This window comes from Peromyscus leucopus, chromosome 2, assembly GCF_004664715.2.
Source record: "Peromyscus leucopus breed LL Stock chromosome 2, UCI_PerLeu_2.1, whole genome shotgun sequence".
NCBI classification, from domain to species: domain Eukaryota; kingdom Metazoa; phylum Chordata; class Mammalia; order Rodentia; family Cricetidae; genus Peromyscus; species Peromyscus leucopus.
This window is the reverse complement of record NC_051064.1, coordinates 52,846,486-52,873,453: the sequence shown is the minus strand read 5'-3', so window position 1 is coordinate 52,873,453 and position 26,968 is coordinate 52,846,486. Positions and strand designations below refer to the sequence as shown.

At 46.2% G+C, this 26,968-nt stretch overlaps 1 protein-coding gene across 2 annotated transcripts in view; it reads right to left on the bottom strand.

Annotated features, from left to right (window-relative positions):
* Positions 1–15,059, bottom strand: part of Ube2r2 (ubiquitin conjugating enzyme E2 R2) — an 85,100-nt gene extending 70,041 nt beyond the window's left edge. The window contains exon 1 of one of the 2 annotated variants that reach the window (XM_037202515.1): positions 14,394–15,059. In XM_037202515.1, coding sequence (XP_037058410.1) covers positions 14,394–14,570 — 177 coding nt within the window. In that variant the 5' untranslated portion in view covers positions 14,571–15,059. The remainder of the gene's footprint in view (positions 1–14,393) is intronic. The other variant, XM_028884040.2, reaches the window with a different exon arrangement.
* Positions 15,060–26,968: the final 11,909 nt, after the last annotated feature.

Sequence of the window (26,968 nt, the reverse complement as noted above, 5' to 3'; positions counted from 1 at the left end):
AGACAGGAGAATTATATGTTCCAGACCAGCCTGAGAGAGTGAAACCTTGTCTCAATAGTCATGGAGATTAGAACAGAGGCAGGCAGACCTCTGTGAGTTCAAGGCTAGCCTGGTCTACACAGTAAGATCTAGGCTCTTGTCTCAAAATAAATAAACAATAAAATAAAAAACTTTCCTTGGAATAAATTATGAAGGCTATTAGCATAAAAATTCCAAATTGAAGCTGGGCGATACTGGCTCAAACCTTTAATCCCAGCACTTGGGAGGCAGAGATAGGTGGATTTCTGTGGGTTCGAGGCCAGCCTGGTCTACAGAGTGAGTTCCAGGACAGGCTCCAAAGCTACAGAGAAACCCTGTCTTGAAAAAAAAAATTTTTTTTTTTTTTAAGTTATGTGTATATGTGTCTTTGTGTGGGTATGTGCATATCTGTGCTCACAGAGGCCAAAAGGATTGGCCAGCCTAGTCTACAGAGGCAGACAAGGCTATACAGAGAAATCCTGTCTGGAAAGAAAAAAAAAGTTCCGAACTCAGTCTAAATAGTCTTCTACTTACTTCCCTACCCAGTCTGCTAGTCCCTTGCAGTGCAAACTAGTTTTCCAAAACTTTCAAAATTTAAATAAAGTTAGCATCTGGTTTTATATATATATATATACACCCACAAATTAATTTTTTAAATGAACTTATGGGGCTGGAGAGATGGCTTGTCGGTTAAGGTCTTCTAGAGGACCTTGGTCAATTCCCAGCACCACACGGCAGCTCACAACTGTCTGTAACTTCAATTCCAGAGGATCTGACTCCCTCACACCAATGCACAGAAAATAAAATTAAATAAATTATTTTAAAAAATGAACTTATCAGTTGGGCATATAAGTAACAGCAGCACTCAAAAGGGTCAAGAAGAGGAGGATCAAAACATGTTCAAACCTTTCTGCTCTACTGCAAGTCCCAGGCCAAGTCAGGAACAGAGTAGAGGCTACAGACAGAGCTCAGCACTTCCTGCTCTTGCAGAGGAGCCAGAGTTCAGTCCCCAGCACCCACGTGGCAGTTGACAACCACCACCACCTCCACCTCCAGTTCCAGGGGAACCAATACCTTCCTCTGGTCTCTGCAGGCTGCTGCCCACATGTGGTGCACATGAGCTCACAAAGCACACAATGAAAAAAAAAAGATAACTTAAAAAAAGAACACATGAGACCTTATCTTTAATAAAAACAAACAAAACAAAACAAGTGGTGTCACACACCTTTAATCCCATCATTCAGGAGGCAGAGGCAGACCAATTTCTGTGAGTTTGAGGCCAGCCTGGTCTACAAATCAGTCTCAAGACAGCCAGAGCTGACAGAGAAACCGTCTTGAAAAACTTTAAAAATTAAAATTAAAAAAAAAAAAAAAAACCTGAAACTAACAAAACCCTTACAAGTATATAACTTTGAAACAAATACATTCTGATCATATAATCCTAGCACTCTGGATGTTGGGGCAGGATCAGGAATCCAAGGTCATCCTCACCTACAATAAAACCCCATCTCAAAACAACAACAAAAAAACTGGGTGTAGCTCCATACACCTTTAGTCCCAGCATTTGCTAGGCATAGACAGCAGGTCTCTGTGAATTCAAGATCAGCCTAGTACTCCAGTCTGGTCTACAAAGCAAGTTCCAGGCCAGCCAGGGCTATACAATGAGACCCTGTCTCAAAACACAAAAATAAAAGTTATCAGTTTCCCCACAACTTGTGGGCAGCCGAGATGGCTCAGCAGGCAAACAGCACTTACCGCACTAGCCAGATGGCCTGAGCTCAGTGCCAGGAGAGGAGAGAGCCGACTCCTGGGAGTGGTCTTATCTCCACATTCACACTATGGCCCCCACACTAACACATTAAATAAAAAGTAGAATTACATGTAGAGATTTCCACCAGATTCTTGTTCCAACCTAAAGATTCTGATTCTGAAAAAGTACAAGCTGATAAAATGGGTCTTGCTATGTAGTCCCAACTAGCCTTGAACTCAGCCTCATTTAAAACAGAGAAAAACAGATAAAGGACAGAGAAATAGACAGTATTTTACATAACTATGCAGACTCCATTACTTTACTATGTGATCCTGAGCTGGGATTACAGGCATGTACCACCTTACCCAATCATGTATTAACATATTTTTCAACTATTATTCAAGTTTCCAAAATTGATTTAAGTAGTTTAGCTCTTCATCATATGCTTAATATTCTTAGAACACTGCCCTAAGCCCCATCTAAAATGCATTTAGAGATCTCCATGACAAAAACTTCAAGGGGGCTGGAGAGATGGCTCAGAGGTTAAGAGCACTGACTGCTCTTCCAGAGGTCCTGAGTTCAATTCCCAGTAACCACATGGTGGCTCACAACCATCTATAATGAGATCTGGTGCAGACAGAACACTGCATACATAAAAATAAACAAACCTTTAAAAAAAAATTCGCCGCCAGAGAGTGGTGGCACACACCTTTGATCCCAGCACTGGGGAGGCAGAGGCAGGCTGATCTCTGTGATTTCAAGGCCAGCCTGGTCTACAGTAAAGTGAGTTCTAGGACAGCCAGGGCTGTTGCAAGGAGAAAACCTGTCTCAAAAAACCAAAAAATAAATATAAATAGATAAGTAAATAACTAAATAAGTAGAAATCATCTCCCCCAATAATTGAATTTATGTAAAGCACCAAATATTGGAAATCCTTGGCCAAACTTAATGAAATCTACCTTATTCTCCTAATCTAGTTCGTATGTAAAAAGAAACTTAGTAAAAAGAAAAATATTAAACTGAAAGATACTGGTATTCAATGCTTCCAAATTCAGATACTAGCTATCACTCAGGAAAAAATAAAGAAAATCTAAACATCCTTCAGAACTTGCTTCAATTTTACTTTTGTGAAATCATTAAATTTACTAAGTTTCCAATGTAAACATACTGACCTATAGAAATCTATTTCTATTAATTTATAATAGATAAAACCAAATAATATCTGTAATATTTTAGGCCAAGGCTGGATGGTGGTTAAAGGGCGCCCACTACTCCACTTGTTTTCCTTTTTGAGATGGGGTGTGTGTGTGTGTGTGTGTGTGTGTGTGTGTGTGTGTGTGTGTGTGGCCTAGACTGGCCTCAACTCCTAAACTCCTATGTCTCTTACTCCCTCAATCTTCCTAGTTTCTTGAATGGATGCACACCTCTGTTTGGGCTATATTTCTAAAATCTACACTACTTCATTGCAAAGGGTACATTCTAAGGGTGTATAGAGTAAATTTCCTTAGAAAATAAAATTTATATTAGGGTAAAAGACAAAAAAAGTCCAACAACATAGGCAGTACAAAATTACAGCATGTATACTAAATAGCAATTAAAAATGTGGCATAAACTAAACATGATGGCATTTGTCTGTACTGAGATCTCAGCACTTAGGAGATGAAGGAAGACTAGGAGTTCATGGTTACCCAAGTTGTCTCAAAACAAATAAGAAGAAAAAAAATTATAGTAGTCCTAACATTCAGGAGACTGCAGACATAGCAGTCTTAAGTTCTAGGTCACTTAGGTTGCATCCTTCACAATCAGAACACCCTTCACAAACAATACAAGTAGTTCACACATACTGGCAACAGTGAGATCACCAAGATAAAATTAAAATTTAAAAACAATGTTATCTGGTTAACACTTTAATATCATCTTATTAGGGACAATCATTCTGCTTCAGCCTGCAGAGTACAGGTGTGTACAACCACACCAGGCCGAAGCTTCTAATTTTAGAGAATATAGGTATGTTTATATATGCAAAGACTTTCTGGAGGATTACATTTTGAACAGTTAAGTGGCTTTCAGAGACAGACATTCATATTGTTTTTTTTCCTATACCAGTCTTTTTAAAAAATAAACATGCTAATATCACTTATAAAACTTGAATTTCTGTATAATATCTATGGTGATAAAATTATATTATCTTCATCCACTGGGCTTGGGGGAGGATCTCTGAGATAAAGGGCAGCCGGGTCTACAGAGTGAGTTCCAGGACACCTAAGGCTACACAGAAAAACCTTATCTCTAAGGGGAAAAAAATTCATCCTATCTTGGACTTTTTTTTCCTTACCAAATTTACAAACCTAAATTTAAACAGCTCTTATAAAGAAAACAAAAACATTTAATTTACCAAACTGTTCTTTTTCATTTTACTTTTGTAACGTCAGGAGTTGAACTGAAAGAAAGGTCTTATGCACCCTAAGCAAGCACCAACCACTGAGCTACAACCTCAGGCCTGACAGCTGGATCCTGAAGCGCAGATAAACAAGGGTTTAAGGACTGAAATGGAGGAGAAAGAGGCAAGGCTAGCTAAACAGGTTTGGAGCTCCAACTTCCCATCACTTCGTAACTGCCAACCTTTGGACAGCAGCATTAGTACGCTGATGAAATTCTTTGGTTTACAACAATATGTAAATTTAACAATCCAACAGTCAATTCCAGGAAATTGAAGGTAGCATCTCAGCTGTTAAACACACTCAACTGTTACAAATTAATGTTTTCGATCTGGAGAGGTAAGATGGCTCAGCAGTTAAGGGCACTGCTACTCTGTTCTCACAGAGGACAGCTCCCAGATGTCTCTAACTCCAGCTCCAGGGTATCTAATGTCTCTGGCCTCTCTGGGCACCTGTGCTCATATGCACATGTACATACAGACACACATACCCACACGTTGGTTCTCTCCTACTATGTGGGTCCTGGATATTAATTAAACTCACAATCTTCAGGGTCAGTGGCAAGCACCCTTATCCACTGAATCATCTTGCCAGCAACACCACCCCTTTTTCTGGAAACAAAGTAACACCGTGTAACCCTGGCTGGCCTGGAACTCACTATAATGTAGACCAAGCAGGTCTGGAGCTCACAAAGCCTATCTCTGCCTCCAAGTTTGGTATTAAAGGTACATGCCATCACACCAGATCTTAATTTTTCTTAGAGTAGACACATACAGTTAGAATATGGAGAAATTAGAGCTCTCAAAGACTACGGCTAGGAATGTAACATGGTAGATCTACTATGTCTAGCAGTCTAATAGTTCCTCAAATACACAGATTTATCCTATGAACTAGCAATTCTATTCCTAGGTTAACACCCAAAAGAAATGAAAACATAGCCAGGCAGTGGTGGACACCTTTAATCCTGGCACTCACCAAGAAGAGGCAGGCAGAGTTCTGGAGGCCAGCCTAGTCTACCAAGTTGAGTTTCAGGACAGCCAAAGCTACACAGAAAAACCCTGTCTCAAAAACCAAAACAGAAAAAAAGAAAAGAAAATCCAAAAGGAAAACTTTTTTTTGAAGATCAGCTCCATTTTGCTCGTTCTAAGTATGTACCTGGAGCAAGCATTTTTCTGTTTTAGTGAGGTTGGAGACTGCCCCAAAGCCTCAAACATGCTCAAACTCCCACTCCACCGAGAGAGTTACAGTTACAGCACAAAATCAATCGGTATGCCTCCCTGTTGGAGACAACTTCTTTTTCTTGGTTTTTTTTTTTTTTTTAACTATTTTTAATTGTACACTTTTAAATTAAGATTTATTCGATTATTTCATGTAAATGTGTGTACCACATACCCACCTGGTGTCTGCCAGAGTCAGAATCCCTGACTCTGATACCCTGGAACTGGATGAGACAGGGTTTCTCTGTGTGCCCTTGCTGTCCTGAAACTCACTTTGTAGACCAGGCTGGCCTCTATCCGCCTGCCTCTGCCTCCTGAGTGCTGGGATTAAAGGAGTGTGCCACCACACCTGGCTTTTAACTTCTATATTGTAAAAGTTAAGGTAAAGATAGAATTAGGTTTGTTTTGTTCCTTAGATTCTCCAAATGAGATTAAGCAATCTTTGTCTTCATAGGACCACAGAAGTCAAGGCTGTTACTGCCAGCAGGTTTTACTAATGGTCCTCATTATCACTGCTGTGGAATGCTTCGCTTCCCCCTACATACATTTAGTTATAGGATGTCTTTACAAAGATGCTAATGTGCTATACTGACTATATTACCAAGATGACAATCATCGTCTTTTGTTGTGTGTCAACCCTTCAGTCATTAAGAGCCTGAGGTCTAAATCAGGTGACCCAGCAACTAGATAAAATGTCACTGACAGCAAATTCTAAAGTAAAATCCAACTTCTTCCTAGGAGGAAAAATGTAACCAGAGGAACTGCACAGTCCAAATAGATTGAAAGTTTAAATCAAACCTGGTCTACAGAACGAGGTCCAGGACAGCTAGGGCTGTTGCACCTGTCAAGAAACCCTGTCTCAAAAAAGGATCTCGGGCCAGGCGGTGGTGGCACACGCCTTTAATCCCAGCACTCGGGAGGCAGAGCCAGGCAGATCTCTGTGAGTTCGAGACCAGGCTGGTCTACAGAGCAAGATCCAGGAACAGGCTCCAAAACTATACAGAGAAACCCTGTCTCGAAAAACCAAAAACCAAACAAACAAACAAAAAGGATCTCTGAATTTGAGGCCAGTCTGGTCTACAGAGTAGGTTCCAAGAGAGTACTACATAGAGACCCTATCTCAGAGAGAGAACTCAAAAAATAATAGTATGTAGTATCAAAGCTGGTCTCAGCTCAAACAGGAGAAACCCTTAAGCCTAGAAGTTTGAAGCCAGCCTGGACAACATAGTAAGGCCCCTCTCAGAAAAACAAAAAAGAGCCAGACAGCGGTGGCGCACGCCTTTAATCCCAGCACTTGAGAGGCAGAGGCAGGCGGATCTCTGTGAGTTCTAAGCCAGTTGTTTCTACATAGTGAATTCCAGGTGAGCCAGGGCGATGTACAGACCCTGTCTCAAAATTCCAGGTGAGCCAGGGCTATGTACAGACCCTGTCTCAAAAAAAAAAAAAAAAAAAAAAAAAAAAAAAAAAAAAAAAGAAAAGAAGGAAGGGAGGGAAGGAGAGGAAAAGAGGAAGGAAAATTAAACTGCTATTTAGTAGCATTTCCTAAATAGCTCACAATCTAAAGAGCCAGGTGTGCCCCCCCCAAAAAAATGCTTAAGTTGGTGGTGCACACATCTTTAATCCTAGCACAGTCAGAGGCAGGTGGATGTCTGTGAGTTCCAGGCCAGCCTGGTCTACAGAGTGAGTTCCAGGACAGCCAGGACTACTTCACAGAGAAACCCTGTCTTGAAAAAAAAAACAACCACCAAAAGCCAGATGTAGTAGCAATGCTTAGAACTTGGGGGTGAAGCAAAGGCAAAAGAGGAGGAATTCAGGAATTCCCTTCAAATCCAACATGGGCACAGGAAAGCCTGTCTCTAGAAATCAAAGAGCTTGCCAGCGGTGGTGGTGCACACCTTTGATGGCAGCACTCGGGATGCAGAGGCAGGTGGGTCCCAGCTGGTCTACCCTGTCTGCAAAGATAAGGTTCAAACAAGGGGCTGGCGGGACAGCCCAGCAATGGAGACACTGGCACTCCCCTAAGGCAATGACAGGAGTCTGAGCCACAAGGTGGGAGGAGACCAATGAATCCCAAAGTTGTCCTCTGACCTCAGGGTGCACACAGATGAAGTAAGCGGTGGTAAACAGAGCCGGGGCAGGAGAGATGGCTCAGCAGTTTAGAGCATGGCTACTTTTCCAAGTTCTGAGTTCAAGTCCCTGCACCCACCTGTTGACCCACAGGCTCCAAAGTCCTCTTCTTCTCATGTACATGCAGACAACACACCCATAACACATAAATATAAATATAAATATATATATATAAATATTTAAAGATAAATGAATAAATTAAACAAGAAATAAGTAAATAGAGCAAAAGCGCCCATAACCTTATACTCAAACACTACTAGCAAGCTTTGCTCACTAGAGAGAGCTTTTTTTTTTTTTTTTTGAAAGAGAGAGAGACAGGGTCTCAGTTATCAGTACAGGCTGGCCTCAGTAATTCAAAAACTTATGACAATCCTCCTGCTGCAGCCTCCCATACACTGAGTTTATAGGTGTGTGCCACCATGCCCACCTGCTAAAGAAATTTTTTTTGCAGTAGTGAAGACTGAACCCATGGCCTGTAGCATGCTAGGTAAGACCTCTATCACTGAAGTAGATCCTCATCTGGAAAGTACCCCCCACCCTCAGTTTCTGTGTGGAGCCCAGGCTGGCCTCTAACTCAGAGATCCACCTGCCTCTGCTTCCCTAGTACTGGGATCAAAGGCGTGTACTACCATCACCCAACTTGGAAAGGGTTTCTTAAAGAATAAAGCTTTACTAAGGTAGAAAAAGAGCTCCATGCAGCAGCAAGTGGGAAGACTCAAAGCCGAGACTGTCCGAGAAGGCATTTTTCAAAGCTGGAAATAACAGATTCCCTTAAAATAGAGTACTGTAGTCTTCCTATAACTTCCTTTCCAGTTTACCACTACGATGCTTATTAAGTGACCTCTTTAACTTATGCCACAATTAACCAAGAGTAACTTCAGCTGGAACTGTAACTAGTGGTCATCAGCCTTGGCAGCAAGCACTCTTAACCAGCTGAGTGAGCTAGTCAGTCCCTGTGCCAACTTTCAGCGGCAGCTGGAGAGGAACACACTAAAAACTGAAATTTAAAAACACAAAAACAATGATCACAAATTGACCTTTTTCCAAGGAAGAACTAATCAGATAACTTAAGGAGAAAAACAGCAGAAAATGCCACTAAACAAATTTCTCCCAAAGACTTAAAAAAAAAAAAAAAAACACTTAAAGAGTTTTCATACTTGGCCAAAGAGCTGGCTTAACAGGTAAAAAAAATCATTTGCTGCCAAGTCTGCTGACCTGAGTTCCATCTCTGGTAACCACACTGCAAAAGCAGAGGACTCACTCCCAGAAGGATCATGCGAGCATACACATACACTTAAATATAAGATTCTGGGCTGGAGAGGTGGCTCGGAGGATAAGGCACTTGTTATTCTTGCAGAAGACCCAGGTTTGAGTTCAAGCGCCTTCGTGTAGCTCACAGGTGGACATCTTCACATCTTTTCAGGCACCAGGCACACATGTGGTACACAGACATACATGCAAGCAAAGCACTTCTATTAAAAAAAAAAAAAAAAAACAGCAGCAGTCAGGTGGTATTGGCAGCAGCAGTGGTGGCACACTGCCTTAATCCCAGCACTCGGGAGGCAGAGACAGGCGGATCTTTGAGTTCAAGGACAGCCTGGGCTACACAGAGAAACCCTGTCTCAAAGACAATAAACCAAAGGTGCAGCATGGGCTTGGGGGATGACTCGGCTTTAAGACCACTCGCTGCTCTTGAGGAGGAACCAGATTCAGTTCCTAGCACTCACAACAGGCTCACAACCACCTGTGACTCTAGTTCCAGGAGATCCAATGCCCTCTTCTGGCCTCCTCGGACCAGGCCACATGATGCACATACACACATACAAGCACTCACATATGCACATAAAATAAAAATTGATAATAATAATAATTTTGGTTTTTTGAGTCCAGGTTCCTCTATATAGCTCCTACTGTCCTGGCACTATAGCGACCAAACTGGTCTCAAAGCCACCGGTCTCTGCCTCCAGGGATTAAAATGAATTTATAAAAATATATCTTAAACACTCGGGAGGCAGAGGCAAGGAGATCTCTGAGTTCAAGGCCAGCCTGGTCTACAGATTGAGTGCCAGGACAGCCAGGGCTTAACAGAAAGAGTCTTTCTTGAAAACAAACTAAACAAAACAAATGTGTATGTAAAATGCAATAAAAAAAAATTCTAGGAGCTGGAGATGGCTCAGCCAATTAAGGGCACTGGCTGCTCTTCCAGGGGACCAGGGTTCAAGTACTAGTACCCACACAGCAGCTCATAACCATCTATAACACCAGTTTCAGGGGATCTGGTGACCTCTTCTGTCTTCTATGAACATCAGGTATGCACATGGTGCACGGACATACATGCAGGCAAACACCTAGACCGACAGACAGACAAAGACACACACACACACACACACACACACACACACACACACACACACACACACAAAATGAGTTCAAGGCCAGCCTGTCTACATATGGAGTTCCAGGACATTGGTGATTATGTAGAAACCCTGTTTCAATAACCACTCCCCCAACCCCCAAAATAAAAATTTCTGAGGGCAAGAATGATGGTTCTATAGTTAAGAGCATTTGCTGTTTTTCAAGAGGACCCAAGATCAGTTTCCAGCAACCACATTAGTGGGCCCATAACCCTCTGCAACTCCAGTTCCAGGGGATCTGATGTCCTCTTCTGGCTTCTGAAAGCACCCAACCCCCATAGCAAACAGTCTCTCTCTCTCTCTCTCTCTCTCTCTCTCTCTCTCTCTCTCTCTCTCACACACACACACACACACACACACACACACTCACTCACACACACACACACACACACACACACACACTCACACACACACACACACACACACATTTTTAAGAGTTTCCATTTTTGATGTTGAGGATATAACTCAGTTGGCAGAGTGCTTGTCTGGCACACACAATACCCTGGGTTCAATCTCCAGCATGGCATAAACCTGGCATGATGACAAAAGCCTGTAATGCCAGCATTTGGGAGGTGGGAGGCAAGAAGATCAGAAGTTTAAGGTCATCCTTGGCTACATAGTTGGCTACAAGCCAATCTAGGTTATATGAGGCATGTCTTTAAAAAAAAAAAAAAAAAAGTATTTTCATACTTTCCTAGAACAGGGTAGCACAGACCTATTATCCTGGCCTTTCAGAGGTTTGAGAAGGGGGATGGTGGGTGAGTTGGAAGTCCACACAAGTTACAGAGTAAGTTCCTAGTCATCATGAACTGTAACCAGGATCTCATCCTGGAGCACAGGCTGGCACCAACACTACAAATATGAACCATGGGAGTAAGGAGTTCTGGATGGGAGTGGGGAATGGGTGGCATTTTTCTTAAACAAACAAACAAACAAACAAAAAAACTAAACAGTAAAAAATGCTGAGGACACGGCTTCAATGATAGACTTCGAGAAACCCCAGGTTCAATCCCCAGCATCAAAAAATTAGTATGGGGCAGACAAGAAGGATCAGCAAGTAAAGCTCTTGCCATACAAGCCTGTAAATCTGTGTTTAATCCTTAGAACTCACACAAAGATAGAAGGAAAAACTACACCCCAAAAGCTGCCCTCTGACCCCTACAAATAAGCTGTGCACACGCATGCACGAGCGCGTGCGCACGCGCGCGCGCGCGCGCGCACACACACACACACACACAAAAAAAAAAAACCCCACAATTTTTAAAAATTAAGACAGAAAAAAAAATAGGGCACACAAATCCTAATATTAAGAAATTTAGCCAGGCAGTGGTGGTGCAGGCCTTTAATTCCAGCACTAGGGAGGCAGAGGCAGGTGGATCAAGGCCAGCCTGGTCTACAGAAAGTTCCAGGACAGCCAGGGATACACAGAGAAACCCTGTTTTGAAAAAAAATAAAAATAAAAAAACTTAAGCAGGAACTGAAGAGTTGGCTCAGTGGCTAGGAGCATCTGCTGCTCTTGCAGAGGACCCAGGTTCAATTCCCAACACCCAGAAGGTGGCTGACAACCATTTGTAACTCAAGTTTTTGAGGATCCAATGCCCTCTTCTGAACTCTGAAAACACCAAGCAAGCACACACATGGTACACATACATACATACATGAGAGCAAAAACAGCCCAGCAGAGGCAGAGACAGGCAGGATCTCTGAGTTCGAAACCAGCCTGGGCTACAGAGCTAGGTCCAGGACAGCCTGGGCTACACAGAGAAACCCTGTCTGGAAAAACCAAAACCTTTTTTTTTCCCGAGACAGGGTTTCTCTGTGTAGCTTTGTGCCTTTCCTGGAACTCACTTGGTAGCCCAGGCTGGTTTCGAACTCACAGAGATCCGCCTGGCTCTGCCTCCCGAGTGCTGGTATTAAAGGTGTGCGCCACCACCGCCCAGGGAAAACCATCTTAAACAGGAACTAAAGCCCTTTCTTTTCTCTTCTCCCCCCACCCCCACCACCACCCCCACCCCACCACCACCCCCACCCCCGCTATGCAGTCCTGGTCGGCCTAGAACTTACTATGTAGACTAGACTGGCCTCTAACTTGTTTGCAAAACTGCTGCTTTTGCTTCTTGACTGCTGGGATTTCAAGGACATGTGTGGGTCCAGAATTCAGGGTTTTAACCATGCCAGACAAGCCCTCTACCACTGAGGTACACCCAGTCCCCAAAGCCAATCTTCGCATCAGGACTACAGCTATAATTTATTTTGTTGTGTGTGTTGCTGGGGTTTAAAATCAGGGCTTCATCCATGATAAGCAAGTACTCTACCACTGAGCTACAGTCTCAGCCCAAAGCCTTTATTTTAAATTATGCTACAGGAAGTATTTCTATATTATCATTTCCAAATCAAGAGTGCCACATTCTGTTCCCCATTAGTAAGCAGAAGTATTATTTTCTTTCATAGTTTAAAAAAAAAAAAAAAAATCCAATAGAGGGAGATTAACTACAACCCATTTACCTTAACTATTGTTTCAGTAATAATACTTTTTGGAAATTAAACTGTATCCTTAAGTCAGGTGTGGTGGTACAGGCCTCTAATCCCAGCACTCAGGAAGCAGAGGCAGGTGGATCTCTGTGAGTTCAAGGACAGCCTAGTCTACTGAGAGAGTTCCAGGACAGCCAAGACTACAAAGAGAAACGCTGTCTCAACCAAAAGAACAAAAAAGAAAAAGTAAACTAACAAACTGTATCCTTTAAATTTAACCAGGCATTTGCTTTCCAAGTGTTTTCTAGGAAAGTTATCATATGAACTCCACTTTGTGCAATACTTCCAATATCTACAAATGAATTTTATATTTGACAGTACATACAACATACCTCAACATGGACACAAAAATATCCTTTCCAATCTGTCACTAATAACGTGAACCTTTACTTAGTAATTTTAAGCACCTGCATCTAAAAAGTATAGTGTATACTGACCACAAAAGATGAAGCAAACAGTTGGTAAGGATACCTACCACTCTTACATAAGATTCTAAAAATGTCCTTTTACTAAGTATTCAGCAACTATCACATGCATGAATGTTAAGCATTCTCTATCAATCCTATTTTCAACAAAGTTGACCCAGTTTAAAGCCTGAAATTGAGGCTTTTGAACGGTACAAAATAAGAGTTAAGTAATTGGGTAGTCCTAAAAATACACATCACAACTACATGACTAAGATATTCGTTTAAAACTTGTGCCAAGATAACCCCTCCCTTCAAAACAAACTAAAATTGACTCATTGGCCTATTTTACTTAATTCTAGAAATTTAAAAAAAAAAATGGATTCCTAAACACTCATTTCCTCTGACTCTACCCCCAACTCCATCTTCACTCAGGGATTCCACCCTCCAAAAAAAAAAAAAACGCTTTAGTCAAATCAAGACAAAACAAAAACAAAAACAAAACAACAAAAAACCCTCAGTGTCTCGAAGTACTGAACTCAGGAATAATTCGTGGAAGACAATAGAAACAATGTATATATAGAGGCTGCCCAAGGAGCCACTCCATCAGGAGAAGAAACCCTCTCACCTCAGATGCTTCTCATTTGTGGGACGACCCCATTTGCAGGAGCTAACCACCTAGGCAAAAGCATTCCATTTTCTCTCCCTAAAGTGGGAAACTACCAATCTCTCTGCCTGACATGTCCCACCCTTTGTGGATGTTTGTACGGGGAGGGGGGTGCTTGTAAACTTGGTAGGAAAGGACAAAGGGCATTCTGAAAGCAGGGGAGACTATGGAGTAAACGAGGGCAGAAAGAGGGCTAAATTAAAGTCCCCTCGAGCAGATGAGCAAGGCGACGCCAGCACACCACCCTCCCTTTTTTGGCCACCCTCCCCCAGGGTCCTCTTCCTTATTACCACCTACTGGAATCAAAAGTTGGGACTACTCCTACCCAAGACCAACAAATCCTCCAAATGTCAGGGCACTAGCAACATCGGGAATGACAGGCTAATGTTCCTCCCCCACATTTCCTCCCCCCCTCCCAAAAAAAAAGAGAAAAGTCCAATCCAATAAGTGCAGGTCACCCTGCCCTCTGGGGCAGTTCCAGCCTGCGCAGGGAAGGCTCGGATGGGTCGAGAAAGAGAAGCTAGACCATCTCTATTTCCACACACCCTCAGCTGGAGAAACAAAACAAAGGCAGCCCTCCTTCCCGGTAGCCAACTACCCCAGCCACAGAGGCTTTCCTATTTCCCGGTGCAGTCTGGCCTCCCGCCCCCGCCCCATGACAAAGAAAAGGCACTTGGTGAGCAAGGCCTTCCTGCCTCCACGGATGGGGGAGGGGGCTGCGAGGTGAGGAGCCCCCTCGGCTCCCCCGCGCTCACGCTCCCGGCCCGCGGCGGAGAGCGGAGGCCCGGGAAGCGGGTCCGGGAAGGGGTGGGTGGGGGGGGTGTACCTTGAAGTAGCCGCCTTCGTAGAGGGTGTTAGGGGGTCCGAAGATGGCCACCTCCCAGTTGTAGAGGTCGGACTCATCCACCAGGGTGATCCGGAAGCCCTCCACCGGTTCCTCCTGCAGGGATTTCAGCTCAAGCATCAAGGCTTTTTGCGAGCTGGTCATCTGCTGCTGGGCCATCGCGGCGGCGGCGGCGGCGGCGGCCGTGCGGGGCCGCGGCCCCAGTCCTCGCGCACCGGCCGGGCCGGACCAGGCCCCTCCCCTCTGCTCGCCCTCGGGCCGGGCCGGGCCCCTGTCTTCACACGCCTGGCGGGGCCTGATGGATCAGGCCCCAGACGGCCCGTGGGCCCGCCCGGGGTCCTCCTCACTCTCGACGCGGGCCGGCCCGGGCCCTCCTCACACTCGGGCCGGCCGGGGGCGGGCCTGAGGGAGTTGGGGGAATCCGCTCCGGGACCCGGGCCTCCCCCCCCGGAGGGGGCCTCTACTTGGGGGGGGGGGAGTGGAGGTGGAAGCGAAGGAAGGCGGCGGAGGGCAGGCGGTGGTGAAGACAGGGGGACCGGGCTGGGCCGGGAGCGCCGTGCTCGCTTGCCCTCTCGTTCTCCGCGGGGGCCGGAGGGGCGCACGAGGGAGGGCGCGCCGTGCGCTGGGGGTCTCGGGACGGTGGCGGCGGCGGCGGCGGCTGCGCGGGGGGAGGGGCGGAGGAGAAGAGCGAGAGCGCCTCGCGCCGCGGGAGCGACAGAGCCGAGAAGGAGGGAGGGAGGGAGGACGGGAGGGAGGGAGGGAGGGAGGAGGAGGAGGGGCGCGCGCCGGGAGGGGGGCGGCTCGCGGCGGCGGCGGCCCGGTGCGCGTGCGCGCGCCCCTCCTTTTCCCCCGCCCTCCTCGCTCGGCTCGGCTCTGCTCCTGCACCCGCCTGCCCGCTTCTCCCCCGCCGCCGGGGCCCCACGGTGGCGGCGCTTTGTGACGCCCGCGCGCGTGTCCCCCACCCTTAAAGAGCCAAGCGGCGGTGGGGATCAAGGGCGGGTCGCGGAGGATCGCTGTGGGCCCTCAGTGACGGTTGTGCGGCCTGACGCCGCGGTTCCAGAGGCGTGTCCCGGAAGGAACCTCAGGTCCTAAGGCTCTCCAGCGCTCTCGCCCTGTGTGTCCTCCTGGCCTCCGCAGTCTTGTGTGGATCCCTGGTCCCCTGCGGGCTCCTCTCGGCGACACCCAGTCTGTGGTCCCCACACTTTAGTAGATGCTAGAGTAAGCTGCACCTCCCGCTGCTCGAGCCCCTAGGCAAGACGCCCACCTTAGGGAAGCCAGTCTCCCAAAAGAGAACTAGAGAAAAAGCAGACAAGCTAGCTCCTGCTTCCTTTTACCGAGAGGAGGTTGTGTGGAAAGAGTAGAAAACTAATGCTGAACCCGATTCCAGGTCCTACTCCGTGAGATTTGGGGAAGAACGCTGCCTGTACCTTTTTAGAGTACCTGATTGCAAAATACTGAGGTTGGTCTGGTATGAGTTGGAAAGGAAGAGAGAGGACAAAAGCAGAAGAGTCAGTGTGAGACCAACCTGGTCTCCTTGCGTAGTTCCTTGCCAGTCAGCGCTACATAGTGAGACTCCCATCTCTAAAAACAAAAGGCTGTGGTTGAATTTTTATCTCCTACGAATCCGTTCTACTTGGTCTGCCTGGACCTGGCATGACTGAAGACAGAAACATAGTCTTCAGTCCCTGCGTTAGGATACTCAAGGATTGTTTGATACAGAAACCAGGATACTACTAGGCATGGTGGCTCACGCCTTTGATTCCAGCACTCGATAGGCAGAGGCAGGCTGACTGAGTTCAAGGCCAGCCTGATCTACATAGCAAGATCCAGGAAAAAAACAAACAAAAAACAGAAACCAGAATACTGAGGCAAGTTCCAAACACACCATTTTGGGTTCAGAAAGCTCCATTCCAACTACTTGTTTGATCAGCTTCTGTAAAAGAAGATTAATTGCACCTAACACAAGGAGTTGTAATGGTTAAATTAAATCTACAGCTAATAAGACTTTACTTTTACAAAAGTTTCAGATCTATAGAAACAGTAAAGCACTTAGCACCCAGTTCCCTATAACATCTTCCGTAGTATAGGGCAATTACTGTGATTTATAAACCAATACTGACGGCTCAGCATGATGCTGCGTGCTTGTGATCCCAAGATTCTGGAGGTTGAAGCAGAAGGATCACTTCGAATTCTAGTCCTGCCTGACTCATAAAAGAACCTTTCTTAAAACCAAGTGCTGCTGCTGCTGCTCACCTGTAATCCCAGCCCTCTGGGACTAGAGACAAGAGGATCAGTTCTAGGCTACAAGACCCTGTCTCAAAACAAGGAGCCTGTGAGAAGCCTCAGCTGATAAAGGGAACTGCTGCTAAGCCTGAAGACAGAGAAGTCCCAGGATCCACGTGGTGGAAGTAAAGAACTGATTCCCACTAGTTGTAAGTTGTGCTCTGACCTACACTCAGTGCTTGCAATGGCACACACTAAATAATAAATAAATGATGTAATTTAAAATTGTTTAAATATTTTAGATAGTGTGTGTGTGTGTGGCTTGCTTGTGTGTATGTCTGTAACACATTCAAGCCTGGGAGCTGGAGAGATTATCAGTGGTTAAGAGCATGTACCTGAGGAACTTCTGGAGGACCTGAGTTCAATTCTCAGCACCCACATCAGATAGCTCACAATCACAAATAACTCCAGTGTGGTCACCCAAACTCACATGTACTTATCTATACACAAATACACATGTAAACATAATTTTTTAATATAAAAAAGGAGGGGACTGAAGAAATGGTTCAGCGGTTAAGAGCACTGCTGTTCTTGCAAAGGACCTGGACTTAGTTCCCAGCACCCACATGGTGACTCAAAAACACTTGTAACTCCACTTGCAGGGGGTCAACACCCTTTTCTTACCTCCATGGGCACTGTATTCACATGGTGTACAGACATACATACACACCTTTAATCCCAGCACTTGGGAGGCAGAGGCTGATGAATGTGAGCTGAAGCTAGCATGGTCTACAGAGTGAGTTCTAGGACAGCCAGGGCTACACAGAAGACCACTGTCTCAAAAAAACAAGAAAAAAAATCCATATACACATTAAGTCAAAAACATTCCTTTTTTTTAAAATTGTATTTATTTATTTGGTATTTTTGAGATAAAGTACTCACTATATAGATCAAGCTGGCCTCAATCTCACAGAGATCCACCTGGCCTGAAAAAAATCTCCTCACCTATCATCAGACTGTTGTGCACCATCAACTATATTCACAGTCTATATCTTTCTCCTTAATGACCTCCCCAATAGCCTCGTCCATCTATCCTAGCCTCAGCCCTGGACTTCTTTTCCTTCTCTCTCTTATCATTAACACCAGATGTCTCACACGTGTACCGTCCACTCTCAGTGTATCATCACTGACCAATTACATGCAGTACCCTCTCCTACTGATGACTCAGTGTACGCGCTCCGCCAGATCAAGCACCGTCACCCTAGGGGTTGAAGTCCCAGTGACACCATTCCTCAGGTACCACATACATCCCATATCAGATCTATGTATACCAACGGAACAGCGAATACACGGCAGTTCCGCTGACATCCTCGTCCGAGATGATGCTCTTCACCCACTAGAAGCCTATCCAATCGCGTGCATCATCCTACACCACACCCACGCTCTTCCAACGCTTACGTATTCGAATACACCCCGACTTCGACACATCTCACTGTACACCTACCTCGTTCTAGCTCTTAGCTCACCAATTCACCCTACTCTCGATAAGTATGATTCCTACCCCCAGCACTATCATCACTAGCTGCTAATCAACTGGACTCAATCTACGCGCTATGTGCACGGTAACCGAGAGCTGTATGCCCTCGCCAGTGCGCTTTTTACCACCACCTTAGCTGCTCGCAGAATTATTTTCTTGCTTAGACCCCCTGAACCGAGTCGCCCCTGTTGTCCCGTGAGTTCCGAACTGCCACTGAACTATTCCATACCCACAAGATGCCCTACCCGAGACCATACTTTTTTTACCGTATGCAATTACGTCCACTACTCAAAGTTCTGCCATAGGCTCGCCTGCCCGTGTAGGCACCACTCTCGAGTATACGTCGAATTCTGACCCCCACTCTCCCTCACAACTCTCATAGGCCTAAGTAGCACCCATACATAAGTTCATACCTACCACTTCGTGCACAGGTTAAGCGGACTTAATCCACTCTCTTACTATGCCCTGATACATTCACTGAGGTTCCCCAAATAAATCCTGAAGCTCAAAGGTTTTGTCATACTGTTTTCTTCCTCTATGTACTTGTACCTAGCTTCCGATTTTCTTTTCGTCTCGAGAGCGCTTTATCGATACGAGTTGGTTCTTCCTCGTTACCAGAGTATACTTCAGATACCGAGCGTCTAGTCACAAGGAGCTGTGCGAACAGGATTCAGCGCTGTTCTATCATTCTTTCGTTAGTCTCGAGTGTCTCTAGCAATTGTGTGCCTTCCTTTGATAGACTTCGGACACTTTTAAAGCATTCACCATCGCCTGGGATGCCGAACGATATGGTCCAGTTCACTGACTCCTCATCCAGTGGACCTAGGTTCACCCACTTCCCAGCACCCAACATGGCTAGCTCACAAGCTTCTCTCATATAACTCCAAAACCCCTGGCACCCTCCCGATTAACATGACATATCCAGGCGAGCAAACACGACCCCACATGCACATACAATTAAATTAAAGGTTAGAATAATTTATAATCAACACAACCTCATGTGCGGGAGGAAGCTGTAGACGATGGCATCCAGAGCTAATGAGCACTGCGTCTTGACTCGGTTCCACGCCGTGACCCTGGGCCTCCAAGGCTTACATACCTAGCTGCAACCTTTGCGCCCTGTCAACCTCCTATGCTACGTGCATATTCAACGCTCCCACACACCCTCACACCAGACCACACATGCAGGCAAAACACCAGGCTGCACAGTAAAAAATCAAAAAGAATCATCAAAAAGTTTTTTTTAAAGAATATGCAATCCACCTCTGGTCAGCTGTCGGCTTTGCTTTGTTTTTAATATCTTCTATTTATTTCGATGTACAATCCCAGCAAATGAGCGATTTGCTCCTGCCATGGTACCTGTCTGACTGACAACCCAGTGCACACTTCCTGCGTTCTCCTCAACGGTCTAATAGAGGTCAAGCTCTCCGAGGCACTGCTCCCTGTGGAGGACTGAGTTGTTAGCTGCCGATTGAGCGCGAGGCCCTTGAAACACCTAGTCCCTCTTCGAAAGTAGCAATGAGTACTTTTGACGCTCGGAGTCATCTCTCCAGCCTGCCTTTCTTTATTTCTTCATTCCTAGGTGGTGTCTGATGCATCAAAAAACAGGGCTTCGCTGTCCTGGCTAGTTTTTTTATCTGTCCATTTACACGCAGAAGCTAGGTCGATCTAACGCACTCTGAAAGGAGGGAACCTCAATTGAGAACACATTGAACTCCGTAAGGAATCCAGCCTGATAGGGCATGTCTCATTTAGAATTTTGCATCCTGCCGGAGGAGAGGCCAGCCCCAGATGGTACTTTGTGATGCATCCCTGGGCTGGTGTTCCTAATTCTGATAAGAAAACGTAAGCTGTAGACCAGTCAAGATCCTAGTAAAGAAGACATCCTTGCAGCTCACTCCTCCAGTTCCGGCCCGTCCTCGAAGTCCCTAACACCTCACTGCTTTCTGAGTGCAATGGATATCTGTGACGTAAATAAAACCCGCCTTCTTCATTCATTCCCCCAGCTTTTTTTTCTCCCCCCTAACTTGGCTGTAGGTGTGACATTCGGGTTTCTATATGCTACATATTTACTAACTAAGAGCCAGATCCCGCAGAACACAGAAAGCTTTATCCATACATCTGAGAGTATAAGCCCCTCAGGCGAGTTTGTTCTATTTCTTTTATAACACTACATTTCCTAGCGCTTCTTATCTTATAAGCCATCTTGTACTAATGTGTTACAGAGTGTGATGACGTGATGTTGTCGGGGGGTCCTACATGGAGTTAGAGGACAACTTTGTAGAGTGGATTCTTCCCTCCACATGTGAGTCGTAATGGGATCAAACTCAGTCCTCAGCGTACTTGGCCACCCAATGCCCCTTACCTAATGAGCCATCTCTTAGCTGACCTGTTTTACTTTTGGGAGTTACAGGATTTTACTTTGTAAAACAGTGGCTGAACTTCAAACTCAGCCCAGTCTCTGCCCTCAGTCCTCCACCAGAATGAGTTTTATCACTCCGATGCATAGCCTGCTACGGCCATCCAACTACCTCTATCGCCAGATCTAATATTTTACTCCTTAGACAACCACTCGCAAAATTCTTTATTAGCATGTTTTTCCACACATGAGATGAGTTAAGTACTTTGGGCTCTTATTTTTGTTTCCACGTTTGTATTTGTTTTGTTTTGCATGAGAAGAATGATCACACGAGGCCAATACCATTGCACCCATCATACCAAGGGCATGTAATAGAACAAACATGATTAGCCTTGCTTGATGTATGACCTTGGCACCTGGCTAAAGGAAGTATTCAAAGCTCTCCACTGCTATCTGAGTGCGTTCCCCACCCGCCCTTCATCATTACTGCGTTGGTTTGGTACAGGAATCACTGTACATAAAAAAATCCACTTAATGAGCTTATCAGTATTCTATTCATGGGCCGAGTTATGGTTATTGCCTCAGCATTGTCAAAGCCTGACTCTATAATTGCTCAGTATGCAGCCCAAGCTGGCCTAGACTTGTCGAGCCTCCTGTTTCTGCCTGCCCTGGAATTCTCGCGGGGTTAAGCAGCGATGTGCCACATATGCACCATACTCTCCCGACACGCCCCACTCAGAGCGATAACACACCTTATCAGGCTTATCGATTCATAACGAAGGCATCATTCATATTCCGTCCCCAAGTTCATCTTTCAAAACCCCACACGGTCAACAAGACCCTCGTCACAAAAATCATTTCTTTATAAGGATAATTTGATGGCGGCCAATCCCTGTCAATTATGGTCATAGACCCCAGAGTATCTACCACTGGAATTAGAACTCCTCCAAGGAACAAACTTTCCTAATTAACAGCTCCTCTGCCTCTCCTATCATGATGCACATAGCCTATGCTCTCTAGCTTCCTGTCCCGCGACCATATTCATTTTTCAGACAAGCAAGAATCGGTGACCTAGACAACCTGGGAGATGATTTGACACCCTCAATAGTCACCAGTTCGTGAGTAGACAAATAGGCAGAAAGTATCACCTTCAAGACATTTCACCCCCCCCCCCAAGATTACACACATCACATCATTCCACTAGAGCCCCACCTTCTGAACGCGAGGTCAGGCGGTTCATAAGAGTGCCTTGCCGAAACCCCACCCTATTGAAACGTAACAGATCTACCTCTCGGGATCCAAGTCAACTCCATAACTATTCACCACGTGTGGTCTAACTCGGCCGCTAATGAGTATCCATGGTAAGCTTCATCCTACTCATGTGCTTTCTATTACATGGGCCTTTGTTTTATATCTACCAAGCGTCTACCTGTCCACTCGCCAGTAAAAAATGTTGCAAAAGTACCCACCCCAAAACATAGCTCCTGTTTTCCTTCCTCTATTATCAGCTCTATGTCAAGAACTAATTGATCTTCTGTAGGCACCTGCAACCTCGTTTCTTCTTCATCTCCCCCTGCGCGCTTGAGTGCTCCAACAAGAGAGAGCACCATGTCTGATAAAAAAGTTAGAACCTTACGGTATTTGGTTTTTTGTTACCGTTAGTGATCAACTAGACACCTAGTTGTGCTTTGATTTATTGGGAGAACAACCGAAACTCTGACTAGGCATACCTAATCACTCGTCACTATACCTCGACCATCGCTCCCATGGTCCCAATGGTCATATTACAACGCAACTTCCCGTACACTATGAGCTAGAAATCGCTCTGCTGCTAGAACATCTGACTATTAGGCTATCTCCTCAACCCACGCTACATCAACAAGTGTCTCGACAGCAGAAGCGTCGTCTTTAGCCACATCATGTGACTTCAGCGTCCTACCAAGTTCCTAGTGCGTTGTCATAGTCCCTCACATATCACACCGCCGCAGGTTGCTCTAATCTAGAAAAATCATGCACGCGCGCACTTCCGCGCACATTATATAATCTTCATCCATGTACGCTCGTAGCACACAGCGCGATTTGCCGATGTGCATCCATCCTACCTTCGACGAGATCCGTATGACCCGCGACAGATACAGACGCTGGTGTCAGCTCAAGATACTATGGCTCATACAACAATTTTTAAGACTACACACACATGAAATAAATGAGAGCAGCTCATATATTGTGCACACACACGAATGAACACACACACACACACACACAGGTTGATACTATCTGCAGCTTGCACTCGTGATACACACAGCTAGTGACTCAGTCCACATCACAGTTAATCACCCATTGCGGCGAGAAACAGTATATTGACATGTACTCCACAACTCCGCGATGCGCGCGGTCCTACGTCCATGCTACACAACATATTCTCTCGAAGTACAGCCAAATAGTGAACTCCTCACCCGTAATTAGCGCTCGTAAGCCTTCCGAATACAGCTCCAGTCTCAAAGAGCGTATCTCCTGTGTTGAAGAAAGACCAACTCAACGACTACTTAAGCACCCCACCGTCCTGATCGTCCACAAAGCTTCACCACCTGTAGTCTAACAAGGATTTAGCGTCAATCTCTCTCTCGCTCACAATGTCAGCGGCCTATCACACACAGGTGCTAGTAGCTAGACTAAGACCTGTTGTATCGCGTGGATAGTAAAATCGTAAGCTGTTTATGAAACTGAATCTAATGTCGAGTATATAAAGGAGTGTGGGATCAACATCCCACAGTAGAGAGGCCATAGTACCAAAAGTGTACCCAGATAAGCTACCCATAACCATAAGACAGACTAAATGGCTGCTCACTTACAGAACACAAGCTTTGACCGTGAGTGAACGCTGTCTGATAGAATATCGAGGTGACAGCAGATCGAAGACGCTTCATCGCACCACATATAGCGGTCATACCTCACAGTAGATCTAGACCTATAGCTGAGATGATCACAAACTCGCAAACTACAGACCGATACACAATCACTTATACAACACATACTATCACGGACCTCGCTACACTCATCTACACTACTCTTCCATCTAACACGAGTTACAAACTAAGGAACTCACGCGCCTTCTCACTGCGAGCGAGAGCGAGTGCTATCGTATGATAGAGGATATTCACATGCCCATATCTATATCGGTTCCAATCGCAATATGTAATGTACAACACCACGAACCTAGATGCCGATCCCTGATCCAATCAGTAATAGACTTAGCCCATAGCAGAACGCCAACTAGAGTGCAGTCATCTCGGCGGTCTCTACACTGCGTCCAATACTATCTACAAACGTAGTCAACTTATGAGCAATCATATCTCTCAGCATATAGCTACACAAGTAGCTACTCATCCGCAGTCCAGACGTCCCTCAGACAGATCTACGTAGGCTGATGTTGCGTATGATGACATATATCATCACCCCAATCGATGAATATGACTACCTGCACGACGTTGTACTCTTATGTACGTGCCAGATATGTGCTCACCGTATACTGTTCACGACATAGCGGACCTATACGGTGTGGATGTCTATCAGTTCAATCCTGTGGTAGTCTCACACACTGTGAGCACTCATCTCACACAACACTCCACTAGTGATGCGTCAGTATAGCGTACGATATCAGTGACTATCCAGTACAGCTATACACAACTCACGAGAACAACTACTATAATATATCCAGCACCCCAATGACAACATTCTGTCCTTCACTAACTGGCGAGGACCCACGAACTTGAATGATTGAATTTGCAGTCTGATCTACTCACTAGCAGATCACTATTCACCCAACATACCAACACCATGACATATAGATTAACCACTTCGTCATATCAATGAGCTCATATGAGCCATAAACGCAGAAACCTCTGTAGGACAGCTCCACACTCTACATCTTATCTTATACTCTTTATCAAACCTCACCCTCACACGTAACATACTCCGCATACAACACGCGCCCGCAAGACACACCCGCACGCATAGACAGATCCTTACCATCCACAAATGCGCATCTCTATCTATATACTACAATCTGATATTATAACTGCATCCATCCGCTCACTTCACAACTGATAGCATAGTAAAAATGTCTACGACCGAACAGGATCTCCTTCCACCCGCAACACTCATCTATCCCCATGACGCGCTTATCGACACATCAGCTCATACCACACAACTACACTGGATCCAACCATCTCACACCAGGCCACCTTACTCACCTGCTCACTCAACCACATATCCTCCTGCCTCTACCTTCTCTTTCAGCGACACCGACAGACGTCTACACTCATGCCGCGCACCCACTCTTACGCACCATCCTCAACCCTCACTGCTCATCTCTTTACACAAAAAACGTAATTTTACATCAAAGAAGGTCCTTGTAAAGTAACTCGCGCCTAGGCTGACTGACTCCATCACATAGCCTTGCAGTCATACATGCTCACCCCAGCCTCTCCTAGCCCTATCGAATCCTCTAGTACACACCGCCCATCTAGCATCCTCATAATATAAAAATCAAAACCCCCCATACCGACTTCCGCACAACAGCAGTGACCAGCGTCGACTCTGAGTAATGTTTAACGACACTGAGGACCTCGCAGATCCACCAGAGACATCACCACTACGACCTACATACACGAGAATAACACTAACTCACCATCACTACACCCACACAGCTACCAACTCGCAACATCGCGCATCCTCGCTGCTACCGTTTCACCCACTACAAGCTGACACTGCCAATCACGCCTATACATCAGCTCGCTCTCACCTTCTCATGGCCGCCTCAGCCCATGAAACTACCCTGCTTGACAGCCTGCAAGGCCTTAACTAAGCAAACATGCTCTCTAGTCCTTCTCTGGTCTCACACCACCCTCCCCTTACTATAATCTTTCCTCTTCCCTCCTCTCATCACTCACACCTCGGCATTAAAACGCGTTCGCTCTTTCTCCGCACCTACAAGGCCCCCACCGCCTCCCCCCCGCCCACTAGCTATGGATAGGCGATCTAATATCATACGTTCTGGTAATGTTGACACATCTCTCCCACATCTCATCTCACGACAGCCCCCCGCGCGCTCCACACCCTCGCCACCCCCCGTCTATACCACTCTCTCTACTGGCAATCCACTCCTCACCGCACCCACTGCACACTCACACTCACAACCACCACCCTCGCCCCCCTCACCTCCTCACTCTCCCACTCATCTCTCGGCCTATCTCTCCTCACCACGATTCACACCTCTCACTAGGGTGCATCCCACCTACTCTCTCGCCGCGACAACCAACTCACCCCCACCCCACCCCCAGCGTGATGCCACCCCTGAGCATAACATGCGCTTGAACTCCCTCTTCACTCGCTCCCCTCTCTGGTCAACCTCCTCGACTCTCAGGTGTCCGCCTCCCACAATATCCCAGCTAGTGAATTTCTGAATAAAGATTGGCCTCCGAACATATGCCCTTATCCCTCAATAAACCACCTACCCACAACACAAAAATATGCACACCTGCATTCAATCCCCACAAAAAACCACACATCTTTCACAAATTCTACTTCTCCTCTACTTAGTTTTCTCCACACCGCTCGTACCTTCACTATTTTCTCACCCCTTAAACCCTATGCTTACACCACCTAACACCGCCCAGTCTCCAGTGACGCATACGCTCCTCCGTCCAGGATTCCTGGACCTGACACGCTAGCCGATTCATCACAGAATTTGGAGCAGCCACGACCCGCTGGTAGGTGATACACCCATCTCCTTATCCCACACCTCAGGGAGGCGGAGGATGTCAGCTAGAGTTTCTCCCCCTCTCCGCCCACTTCACCACCCACATCTCGCTCACCCTCCTCACCCCACCTCCACGACAACACCTAAACACCACGACACTACCTCCCCTCTATTCCCTGCTTACTCACACACCCTGTATCTCCGTTCTGCTCACTTCCTTCCTCCTACCCTCTTCTCTCACTCAGCCCTCCACTCTCAACTCCACTCCTCACACACACCCTCCTCTCACTCACTCTCGCACGGCGCTTTGCGCCCCTCCCTCCTCCCCCTTACCGGCTGTCCTTCCCACATGCTTCCTGCCCATCCCGGTGATGATTCGCCTCGGCCACGACCTCCCTTCTCGCCTTTTTCCTTTTTTTCCTCCGCCCTCCTCTGCTAGTCCCGCTCACTTCTCCCTAGCCTATGCGCCCAGTGCTCTTCCTACTGCACCCACATCACTGCCACGTCACACTTTGACCCCCTAAAGGCCCCATCCCACCCAAGCACACCGAGTCCTCCGCCGCCGCCTCTCTGGTTCCACCCACGACCCCACAAGCCTGGTCTACAGAGGAGTCCCAGGCCTATCATCATGAACCAACATCTCCCCCCTCCGTCCTTCCACCAACTCTCGGAACTCG